The sequence below is a fragment of the Perognathus longimembris genome, chromosome 13 (assembly GCF_023159225.1).
Source record: "Perognathus longimembris pacificus isolate PPM17 chromosome 13, ASM2315922v1, whole genome shotgun sequence".
Taxonomy (NCBI): domain Eukaryota; kingdom Metazoa; phylum Chordata; class Mammalia; order Rodentia; family Heteromyidae; genus Perognathus; species Perognathus longimembris.
The window spans coordinates 24,377,648-24,390,181 of NC_063173.1; the positions used below are offsets into that span (position 1 = coordinate 24,377,648).

At 44.3% G+C, this 12,534-nt stretch overlaps 1 protein-coding gene across 1 annotated transcript; it reads left to right on the forward strand.

Annotated features, from left to right (window-relative positions):
• Positions 1–327: 327 nt before the first annotated feature.
• Ldha (lactate dehydrogenase A) lies at positions 328–11,048 on the forward strand. Its single transcript, XM_048361508.1, has 8 exons — positions 328–457; positions 2,537–2,689; positions 4,859–4,976; positions 6,344–6,517; positions 7,188–7,361; positions 8,325–8,442; positions 9,665–9,788; positions 10,337–11,048. The coding sequence occupies exons 2-8, from the start codon at positions 2,564–2,566 to the stop codon at positions 10,499–10,501; spliced, it is 999 nt and encodes a 332-aa protein (XP_048217465.1). The 5' UTR covers positions 328–457; positions 2,537–2,563; the 3' UTR covers positions 10,502–11,048.
• Positions 11,049–12,534: the final 1,486 nt, after the last annotated feature.

Consider the following 12,534-nt stretch of genomic DNA (forward strand, 5'->3'; position numbering starts at 1 on the left):
CAACCAAATATTGTCGAATTGCATGCCAGAAGCTGTTGCAGGCACTGGGAAACAGGGATGGAGAACAGATCAGGGCTTCCCTCACATTTCACGGAAGCTCAAGCTGAGGGTCTTTCTTCCGCCGGGTCCCAGCTCCGGCCTAGGTCTCTGGGGCCCGAGAGCCGCGTGGCGTTGGGCATTCCCTCAGAGGTCCCGGCACACCAGGGCCGGCCGGCAGGTCCGTCCATCAGCTGCGTGCGCCGCCAGGGCCTCTCCGATGCCCCGCCCGGCTGGGCGCCCGCCCCCAGCCCAACCCACACGTGGGTTCCCGCACGTCCGCCCGGCTTTCACCCTGACGTCAGCCTCGGGCTTGGATTTAAGGCCCCTCCCGCGCCGGGGTCGGACTGCTGGAGCGGCTGTTGCTGAGTCCGGATCTGCCTGCTGCGCGCCTCCGACTCCCGCCCATCGTGCACCCCGGGTATGGTTAGCCTCCGCGCGCCCTGCGCCCAGGGCGCGGGAGGCGTCTATGGTGGGCCCTCTGGTGAGGCGCTGCTGGCGAAGGGGCCCGTAGGAGGGAGTAGACGCCGTCTTGTAGAAGCAGCTCAGAGTCTTGGGAGGAGACTAGCCACGCGTGGGTCTGGATCCCTCTTGGCGCTAAGCTGTTGGCCATGGCCTTTGGCTGCGATTGGGGAACCTAGCAGGTGGCCCCACCCGACCTTAGGTGAAAAGCCCGGGGGAGGGGGAGCTAGGAGATGAGGATGAGGAGAGAGTTGGATGTGGCAGGCTTGAAGTGGGGAGGGGGCATCTCCGGGTTCAAAATCGACCGAGTGCGCAAAACTTGAGGTCGTGTTCCGAAGCCTTTGGGATTGAAAGGCCTCAGCGCGTCCTGGGCGGGCTCTTGGAAACCAGAGAAACGCCGAGGGCCCCGGGTTTGCTCCCCCTCCCCCCACCCCCCCGCGCCCCTCTTGAAACTTGGCAAGGGCGGCTGTTCCCAGTTACGGGACGCACTCAGATGCTGGAGTATCCCTGACTGTACTAAGTGCGGTAAGGCGTAAAGATGGGGCGAGCCGTCTCAGCCCTCTGGAAACCCCAGACACCATGCCCTCTCCCTTTGGATCTAAAGCTGAAAGAGGATTAGGGGCGACCGTGTAAGGTTGCAGTGAGGGCGGCAAAAGTGTGTGTGTGGGAGGGGGGGTAGGCCCCTGGTTGAATGCAGGCCTCTCACCACTAGACGGACCCTCAGTTTTGCACTGAGCCCCGGGGCTGAGGTTTTGGGGAAGCCGGTTTTCTGCAGGGACAACCCCCCCCCACCCCCCACGCGCCGCCCAAACCTTCCAAGGCTGGCTAGAAATAGCAATGATTTGTAAGGAGAGCCCCACTTCCAGCTTGGCGATTCAGGGCGGCTTGCCTGGAGGTCCTCTAGGATATTTTTGCCCCTTGGAACAGTGTCAAGACTGGGATCTTTGGGCACACAACCTGTGGTAGACCCGCCAGTGCGTGCAGTGCTGGATTAGATGAGCACAGTGAAGGCGCCTTGTCCCGGCCCTAAAACTCTAGGGGTTTCACCAGTTCCGTTAAACTTTTGGGCTCCCGGCCTTAGGTCCTCCAGAGCGGCTTTTTCTGCACTTCCTGTTCTGGCAAGACCTCTTAGCCGCCTGAACGCTTTGCCACCGGGACTGCAGCCCGGTCCTACGAGGCCCCTCCCTCCGCTTAGTTAACAGCCCGCGGTTCCTGCTATGGCGATTTCAAGTCTGACTCTGGCCACCTGCCAGGTCAGGCAGGCTGCCCAGGCCCGCTTCACGTGGCTCTCGTCTGCTAGTGAAGTCTAAAGTCTGACTCGTCCACCCCCCAACAGGAACCTAGTAGTTCCTAATTGTCTTTGTTAAAGCGCCGCGGCTGTGCAGGTGGGGTTTCCGTGCATCCTGCCGAGCCCCCAGCCCCCAGCCTCCCGCTTGCTGTAGAATGCCTATGCGCATGCTCACTAGCTCCTGACTCCCACCACCAATCTTCCGGAAATAGGTGGGGCATAAAACTTGTGGGTTACGGGGAGGTGGGGGATGGGAAGCCAGTAAGCACATGCGCAGAGCTCCCAGCACGTGGCCTTGGCTTGAGGTCATACCTCGTGGCCGTTAGTGGAGCCTTCTGCACTTAGCTTGGGCCAAACCTTAGCCTGGCACTGGTTGTACGGAAGGGTTCTGAGTGGCCAGGGGAGAGTTTGGGTGGGTTTCAGTAGTCTTGTCTAAGAGGAGGACCAGCCCCTCCTGAAATTAGTGAGCCAAGATGAGTGATTCAGAAGAAGACTACTCTTACACTGAAACATCGATATTTATTTTCCATAGCAAGGTGAGGTTTTTTTTGGCCAGCCAGATCCCCTAACACGAGTCTTTTCAACTCTTTAGGTCATTTCTTTCTATTTTTTTCTACCCTTGTAGTCATTTATTATGCTTTATAGTGGCAAATAACCACAAGAAAGTGAAGCAAGCCATTTAAATGGGGAGTTTGTGCGCAGAAAACATTGTGGAGGATGCAATAACAATGAATGTTCCCCCCTCTGTAGGCTCCTTGTCATTCCAGTAAGAGCAGAATGGCAGGTCTCAAGGATCAGCTGATTGTGAATCTTGTTAAGGAAGAACATGCCCCCCAGAACAAGATTACAGTTGTTGGGGTTGGTGCTGTTGGCATGGCCTGTGCCATCAGTATCTTAATGAAGGTAAGTAAGCCAGTTCACTGTGAGAGCCCATAAATTGAGTCTACCCTTTCCCTCCATCTCCAAGAACTGATTTGTGTGTATATGTATGTGTATATAAGTAAATACTTAGGTTCGTGCACTCATTTAAAAAACCTTCTCTGAAACATTTTTGCAACAGGGTGATAAACTACAAAAGTTCTCTGAAGTGAACAGTATCAAAAATTAACCAGACTGGAAACCTAGTACCTCAAATTCACTGTAGTAACATGCCTTACCAATGACAATAGAGAGTATACCTTTAAAAGAGTTCAAATGCAAAAGTGATCTTTAATTGAAAATAATTACATATGGTAAAAATTAAAGTCCTACTGACTGTAAAGAACCTTAAAATCTTCCTCTCTTAACAGCACTTTACCAATTATTGTGATAAAATTGAAGTGGAAAAACAGAACTTGTAGATAAACAGTTTATAGTATTCAAACCTGATTCGTGGGGGGGGGGGGGAATGAGAGTGCTTGCCTAGCATGCGTGAAGCCCTGGTTTGATTCCTCAGTACCACATAAACAGAAAAAGCCAGAAGTGCACTGTGGCTCAACTTGAGCAAAAAGAAACTCAGGAACAGTGCCCAGGCTCTTCAAGTCCCAGAACTGGCAATAAAAAAAAAAAAGAATTGGGTGCCATAACCTAACCTGTCTTAAAACGGAATCCTTCCTAGCCTCCTGAGTTCTGGGGATTGCAAATGCGCATTACTGCCCAGACATCAGTCTTAAAATAGTTTGTATAGATATGGAATCCCTAATGAGAGTAAATGTATTCTGTACAGAAAGGGATTGAATTAAGAAGGCAGCAAAAGTGAGCAGTGCAGATGTAACAACACAACTTGCTATGCATGTGCTCCCAGGAGAGGCTACATATCACATCAACTCTTTTTCTTACCTGCCAGATCGGAAATTGATGTATGTTTTCCTTACACATAAGAACGATCACTGGCCTCTGACTCTGGTGTGGGTAAGAAAATACCTACCAGATCATTAATTTTATTGCAGCTGGCATTAATTTTATTGTAGTTGGTTTGTGGTAGATCTGCAGGTAGGATAACCTTTGTAGAAATGGAAGATCATAGCCAATTTATATTAGGACCATGGTGGATGCTTCAGGGCTGAAGTGTGTTTCACCAATATTATGTAATGCTCAAAGTCTTGAGTTATACAAAACTATTAGTATTGATGGAAAACAATCTCTTAATTTTTTTGGTATGAACTCAGGGCCTGGATGCTGGCTCAGATCTTTTTTATAGTTGGCACTCAACAATTTTAGCTTTTTTTTTTTTTTTTTTTTTTGGTCAGTCCTGGGGCTTGAACTCAGTGCCTGGACACTGTCCCTGGTTTCTTTTTGCTCAAGGCTAGCACTCTACTATTTAAGCCACAGTGCCACTTCTGGATTTTTCTGTATATGTGGTCCTGCGGAATTGAATCCAGGGCTTCATGCATACTAGGCAAGCACTCTACCACTAGGCTACATTCCCAGCCCAAATGAAGAGGATTTTTTTCAATCAGAGGCACATAGACATTTCCCCTATGGGTATTCTATGGTCTCATTATGTGTGAATGCCTAGAGTCTTTAGTTTATCATGTCCCTGTGTATTTTGAATCTAGCTTCTGAATATGAGGAAACATGTACCATTTGTCCCTCTGAACTTGAGGAATAATATGGCTGGTTCATGTTTAAATTTTTTTTTTTTTTTTTTTTTTTTTTTTGCCAGTCCTGGGGCTTGAACTTAGGGCCTGAGCACTGTCCCTGGCTTCTTTTTGCTCAAGGCTAGCACTCTGCCACTTGAGCCACAGCGCCACTTCTGGCCTTTTTGTGAATATGTGGGGTTGAGAAATCAAACCCAGGGCTTCATGTATACAAGGCAAGCACTCTTGCCACTAGGCCATATTCCCAGCCCCTCATGTTTAATTTTTTGAGGAATCTCTAGACTGCTATCAAGAGTGGTTGTATTCACTTAATTCCTACCAACAGTTCAGTAGAGTTTTTAATCAGCTTAAGTCTCATCGAAAGAATATACTGCCTCTGTTTTAAAGCATATCCTAAATGAAGCTAGCAGAACTCTCCTATGCCAGAAACACATCTTTCTAAACATCTGGAAATAGTGGTTTACCCTTTAACTGAAAATCTTCTGTCTTTCAGGACTTGGCAGATGAGCTTGCTCTTGTTGATGTCATGGAAGACAAACTGAAGGGAGAGATGATGGATCTGCAGCATGGCAGCCTTTTCCTCAAAACACCAAAAATTGTCTCCGGCAAAGGTTGATTTAATTTCTATTACAGTTTGTTCCAGACCTCAGTTCTTAGTTAGGCTCAACATTCTTCAAATATTTTATTTTAGTTTTTTAATGCAGTATAGGAGAGCCTGGAAATACTTTTTTGCTGGTTCCATCAAAGTTTCCATCTCTAGTCAATGATTTTAAATGGAAATTCAGTTTATTCTTGATGTGGAAACTATCTGAAATAGAATGCAACGAGTAGAGTAAAGCTCCAAACTTCAGACTCCTATTGAGCCATGTTGTTTCCAGTTTCTTGTGTGTAATTTTCATGCTGAGAGTCCATCCAGGGTCTTGCCTGGTTTCTAAGCAAGTGTTCTACTGCTGAGCTCCACCCCTTGCTTGCTCAGATACTTCATGCTTATTCCACCATTTCCTTTCACACACAAGCACAAGTTTGGGAATAGGTAAATGAGTTGTTCTACAGGTATTCTTGGTTCCACATCTTCACATTTACACTAGCGCCAGCCACGAAACTGGGATTGAAACTCTAGCCTCTTATCTGATGGGCAGCTCTCTGGGACAACCCTCCAGTGCCAGGGTATCTAGAAGAAAGAAAGAATAATGAGATAATTGCTTGTCTTTTGACGACAATTTAAGTACCTAAGTGGGGCTGGGGGTATGGCCTAGTGGCAAGAGTGCTTGCCTTGTATACATGAGGCCCTGGGTTCAATTCCCCAACATCACATATACAGAAAACGGCCAGAAGTGGCGCTGCGGCTCAACTGGCAGAGTGCTAGCCTTGAGCAAAAGGAAGCCAGGGACAGTGCTCAGGTCATGAGTCCAAGGCCCAGGACTGCCCCCCCCCCCCCCCCAAAAAAAAGTACCTAAGTGAAAATAGGAGTAGAAGAATGTGAAAAAATGAGCTGAGTTGGGGGTATATAAAGGATTAATATGAGAATTAAACTTGATTCTTTCCAACTGTAGTTAAAAAGTCACAATGACATTGACTTTCTCTTCCTCCACTTAAGGGATCAAAAATTAAAAACTTTTTTCTTTCAAGACTAAAGGAAAGAGCTAGGAGGCGTTAAGGGTGTTTATCTGCCCCATCTGTAAAACCTGTATAGCCTTGCCTCACCTGTAATCCTAGCTATTCAGGAGGTTGCGATCTGAGGACCACAGTTTGAAGTGAACCTGGGCAGGAAAAAAAACAAAACCCTGGAAATGGAGCTGTGACTCAAATGGTAGTGCCATCCTTAATCAAAAGAACTTGGGGATAGCTCCCAGGCCACTCAACAAACATACAAACTGCATAAAGTAGTCCTTAGAAGTTAATAAAGCAAATTTTTACTAGGTAGATGAGAACTTTCTCAAGTGTCCTTCATGTGACTATTGTTTCCTCATTTCTTTAGACTATAGTGTGACTGCAAACTCCAAGCTGGTTATTATCACAGCTGGGGCCCGTCAGCAAGAGGGAGAAAGCCGTCTTAATTTGGTCCAGCGTAATGTGAACATCTTTAAGTTCATCATTCCTAATGTTGTGAAATACAGCCCAAACTGCAAGTTGCTTGTCGTTTCTAATCCAGGTAAGGCTTGTCTCTGCACAAAGACAGACAAACCTATAGAGGGACAAATGGTGGTCAAATGCAGCAATGTACTTTTTGGACACTGCAGCTAGTAGGTGAGGGCAGGAGGAAAAAAAGGTAAACCACAGCAAAACTGATACTATATGCTACATGCTATGTATCCGTGTTTATTGATTTATTTATCATGTTTCAGTTCCCTTCTAAGAGATTTATGTTTTATAAAATACTTGACTTAAAAGCATTACAGGGACATATACCTCTGAGCATAGTTGGAACTTAAAACTAGTTACTTGCCTACGGGATAAATCTAAATAATTGTTCTCCTAATTGCTGCACAACTTATTTTCATAAAAACAATTCTTGAGCTGGGAATATGGCCTAATGGCAAGAGAGCTTGCTTCGAATACGTGAAGCCCTGGGTTCGATTCCTCAGCACCACATATATAGAAAATGGCCAGAAGTGGCACTGTGGCTCTAGTGGTAGAGTGCTAGCTTTGAGCAAAAAAGCCAGGGACAGTGCTCAGGCCTTGAGTTCAAGGCCCAGGACTGGCCAAAAAAAAAAAATAATAATTCTTGAATAGTTTGAGCTTGGGGGTGTCATCGACAGATTAAAAAATGCTAATTATTCATGAGTCACTTAGTGTCTTTGTGGAAATTATTTTCTTCATAGTGGATATCTTGACCTATGTGGCTTGGAAGATAAGTGGTTTCCCCAAAAACCGCGTGATTGGGAGTGGCTGCAATCTGGACTCGGCCCGGTTCCGCTACCTGATGGGAGAGAGGCTGGGAGTTCACCCGTTAAGCTGTCATGGATGGGTCCTGGGGGAGCATGGAGACTCTAGTGGTAAGCAACAGGTTTATTGTTTCCAAAGGACAACCTAGAAATTGCTGTTATTTCATGGTCAAATTAAAGCCTTTCAAGTATCCATTAACCAGGGTAATAGTTTCCTGTATAGCCTGTCCCCCATCTCCCTGTTGTTCTCCAATAATGGGGCTTAAATTTCGGGCCCCACACTCTTCTTTTTGTTGTTAAAGCTGGTGTGCTACTTGAATAAATTCAATACAGCATTTTTACTGTTAAATTGAACTTCAATTAAAGACTTTAGAAGAGTCTTATAAGACTTTTCTGCCTGAAGTGGTTTTTGTAAATCCTAGTGGGTTGAGTCCAGGACCTTGGACTTTGTATGCTGAGTATGCATACTTGACAGAGTTGTATAAATTCCATTTATGTTCCCATGCTATCTTTCATATTTGAGATGCATGAGTTACACATTACAGTAGAAAAGAGAAATAGGTTAGATTATGTAAAAATGAGAAAGATATTGACAGTTTTGACCATCTATCAAAAATGCATAATTTTCCTTTACAGATAAGAGAATTAAAAATAGGTTTCAAGGGCTTAGTGGTAGACTGCTTGCCTAGCATGCATGAAGCCCTTGGTTCACTTCCTCAGTACCACATAAACAGAAAAGGCTGGGAGTGGCTCTGTGACTCAAGTGGTAGAGTGCTAGCCTTAAGCAAAAGAAACTCAGGAACAGTGCTCCAGGCCCTAAGTAAAAGCCTCAGGACTAGCCAAAGAAAATATATTTCAAGGCTATCATCTTAGCTACTCAGGAGGATGAGACCTGAGGATTAAGATCTCAACACAGCTCTGAGACTTAGCTGGTGATAGGGTATCAGTCTTGAGCAAAAAGCTGTGCAAGAGCATAAGCCCTGATGTTCAAGTCCCAGGACCAGAACAAACAAAGTTGGAATTAGTGGTCTGTTGATACACAGAAATAAATACATGCTATCCTTTTCTTTTTAGTGCCAGTGTGGAGTGGAGTGAATGTTGCTGGTGTCTCCTTCAAGAACTTGAATCCTGATCTAGGCACTGATGCAGACAAGGAACAGTGGAAAGAGGTTCACAAACAAGTTGTTGACAGGTAATAGATCTTCTGATTTGACAACATGGAAGGTTGGGTTTATTATTATTTCTTTATCTTGGTCCTAGAACTTGATTTCTATGCCTAGGCACTGTCCCTGAGCTTTTGCTCAAGGCTAAAGTTTTGCCACTTGCCACAGTCTCCTGGCTTTTTTGCTAGTTAATTGGAGAAAGGCGTTTTGTAGGCTTTTGCTGCCCAGGCTTGCTTCAAACCACAATCCTAAGGTCTGTTTCCTGAGTGTCGAGGATTATAGAGGTGAGCCACTGGTGCCTAGCAGATTTATTATTTTTCACCCAAAAGATTTTATATTTGCATTTGAGTCTTTTTTTGTTAAGACATAACTTTGTTTAAACAGAACTCTTAAAACAGAAACTTGTTGAGACAGGCAGTTTAAATGAACATGATATAAAAACAAAGTATGGCTACTTAAAACTCCAATTGAGTTGGGGTAGGGCTGGGAATATGGCCTAGTGGCAAGAGTGCTTGCCTGGTATACATGAAGCCCTGGGTTCGATTCCTCGGCAAGAGGTAGAGTGCTAGCCTTGAGCAAAAAGAAGCCAGGGACAGTGCTCAGGCCCTGAGTTCAAGCCCCAGGACTGGCAAAAAAAAAAATTGATTGGGATAGTAGATGTCTCACTGTAGTCGAGGCTGGCTTGTAATATACTGCCTTAGCCTCCCGAGAACTGGAATTTCATGCATGTGCTTCATCCTCTAAATCTGGGTTTATGTTAAAATGCCGCATTACATTTCTTTGTATTTGTTTGTGTTTTGCTGCTAATCCTCCTCAATACAACAATTTCAAGAAACAGTGGTTTTGGTGTAAGTTCATTTGGCAGTTCTATAATCCTTGTGTGACCATGTAAGAGCCTGGTATTTATCCTCTTACTTTTCTCTTAAGATTACTATTGGAGTGGGCTGGGAACGTGGCTTAGCCGTAGAGTGCTTGCCTAGCATGCATAAAGTCCTGGATTCAATTCCTCAGTGCCACATAAACAAAAAACTGGAAGTGGCGCTGTGGCTCAAGTGGTAGATTGGTAGCTTTGGGCAAAAGGAAGCCAGGGACAGTACTTGACCTTGAGTTCAAGCCCCAGGAAAGGCAAAAAAGGGTACTGTTGGAATATCCTTCATGTATAGTGCTACTTTGTAATATTGTTTAGTAAAAATGCACTCAGTGAAAACTTTTTTTCTTCATTCTTTCTCCTCTTATCATTCTCTCTTATAGTGCCTATGAGGTGATCAAACTGAAAGGCTATACATCCTGGGCCATTGGACTATCTGTGGCAGATTTAGCAGAAAGTATGATGAAGAATCTTCGGAGAGTGCATCCAATTTCCACGATGATTAAGGTAGGTCTATGTAATGGTGCATTGTATTTCAATCCGTCATTTCATTTTTACTTCCTTGAAGATACTTGTGTGCATGTGTCTGTGTGTGTCTTGGTACTGGGGCTTGAACTCAGAGCCTTGGTGCTGTCCCTTAGCATTTTTGCCCATGGTTGATGTTCTACTGAGTTACTTCTGGTAGTTAATTGTTAAAAGTGTCATAAACTTTCCTGCTTAGGCTGACTTTGAACTTTGGTCCTTAGATGTCGACATGAGTAGCAAATTACAGGTGTTAGGCACTGATGCTAGCTTTTAAAGACTTCTGAGAATGTCATTAGATTAATGGAAGTCCTCAATCAGTGATTAAAATGAAATAAATTATTGTAATTAATACTTCCATTTTTGGAACAAAATGCATTGTCCTATAGAATAATCTTCACTATGACTGTGGTTTAGCACATCATCCATCAGTTGATAAACTTGACTACAAAAACCTGAGAATAAATTGGGGAAGTGGGAAGGTGGAAGAAAAATGAGAGAGAAGGTAACAAAGTACTTTCTTTGCCCTTCAGGGTCTGTATGGAATAAAGGAAGATGTCTTCCTTAGCGTTCCTTGCGTCCTGGGACAGAATGGAATCTCAGATGTGGTGAAGGTCACGCTGACTCCGGAGGAAGAGGCCCGCTTGAAGAAGAGTGCAGATACACTTTGGGGAATCCAAAAGGAGCTGCAATTTTAAAGTCTCTTATATGTACCACTTCACTGTCTAGGCTATAAGAGAATTTTAGTCAGAGGTTATGCATATTTGTCCCTTACAGCTGATCTGTGACTGAAGCAGTAGTATTATAAAATGACCTGGGAAAAGCATCCATTTCCTGAAGTTAGAAATAGGACTGGTTCAGAAAAACCTACAGCTGTATTCTGATGGTGGATGATACTGTGTAGCTGTAAACTGGTTACTGTAAAACACGTTTTACCCTCTCTGAGACACCACTGCCAATGAATGGTGCACAGTCCCTAACTGCCCTTTGAACCAGATGTTACTCTGTGCTCTGTGTAACTTCACCAAAATGCCTAGTTCCAACTTCTTTTCCCAATCACACTTCCTGGGATCTGTTGTATAAATCCATTTTTTGCATGTCACGTGCATTACTGTTCTAAAGGATATTATTTTGTGTATTATATATCAGTAGTGTACATTGGCATGTAATGTAAAAAGTATATATGAACAGTGCAACAACTATCCACATGTTATACTGAAACACCAAATAAACCTTGAACAGTGACTACTTTGTTGATTTAATTTGTTAGAAGGCTGCCATTTTAATAACTAATGAGCAGGCAATGATTTAATATGAATATTTTTGTGCCAGTCCTGGGTCTTGAAGTGAAGGCCTAGGCACTGTCCATGAGCTTTGTTTCGTTTGTTCATAGCTTTTGTGTTCAAGGGTAGTAGTATTCCACTATTTGAGCCATAGCTTCCATTTACAATTCTTTTGTGGTTAATCTCAATCTCCTGTTGAGATCAGTTGGTCTCAAGGACCAACTTTCTTTCCCAGGCTGGCCATCCTAGATCTCAGCCTCCTGAGTAGGGAGGGTTAAACTTTGAGGTACCTTCAATGTTTTGGGGTTTTTTTTTTTGCCAGTCCAGGGGCTTGGACTCAAGGCCTACCTTCTTTTTGCTCAAGGTTAGCACTCTGCCACTTGAGCCACAGTGCCGCTTCTGGCCATTTTCTGTATATGTGGTGCTGGGGAATTGAACCCAGGGCAAGCATTCTTGCCACTAGGCCATATTCCCAGCCCCAACCTTCAATGTTTTTGAAAGAACATTTTAATTTCAAATTATGTGAAGCAGTAAATCTGCTAAAATCACTGAAGAGTAAGACGTAAGCAAAATAGTTTGATTTTTTTTTCGAATTTCTTGAGTTTAGATGTAATCCTATAAAGCTTCATTGCTTTTTTTTGCTTCAATCTCCTGTTTACCTGATGCGTTCTTTGTCCTCAAGGAGTAGAGTAACTGCTAGGTATCCTGAGTCTTTGTCAGTTACATTGAGGAGTGGATTAAGCAGGCCTTATACTCACACAGGTGGCTACTTATTGGAAAAGCAAGTGTGATGCTCAGAACATAGTCTTCCACATTTCATTCCTTCCAATAAAGCTCATGTTATCAGAATAAATATCAGGGCTTCAAGACATGTGTCTCATTTCAAGATGTTGCAACACATGAGTAAATAGACAAATCTTGACTCCCATGATTATTGCAATCCAGTAAAACAGTAAGCCTGGAAGTGTAAAGAGTAATTTCTGTTCACACAGCATTCTGATTACTACCTTGACCCTCAAGGTCCCAAGGCAAGTGTATAGTTTGAATCTGTAGGTCATTTAGGCCATAATCCCCGTGGTAAAAGTAAGGTTGGTGTAGAAGCACATGATCAAGTGATGGCACAAACAGTTATGCCATGAGAGGCCTCTGGCATGTTAGTAGTAGATGTGGAGGATGCCATAAGGAATGTCCAATCTGACAAGGGGGAAAAGGCTCTCCAATTAGAGTAGAAAAAAAGTTCTGAGTCAAGAAAAAGCTGGAGCCAGGCTCTGGTGGCTCACACCCATCATGCTAGCTACTCGGGAGGCTGAGATCTGAGGAACGCGGTTCGAAGCCAGCCAAGGGCACATATGTCTGAGACTAATCTCCGATTAGCCACCAGAAAATGGAAGTAGAGCTGTGGCTTAAATTCATTTTGGGGGACCCAGGGCCTTTCAGCATGCCTTTTC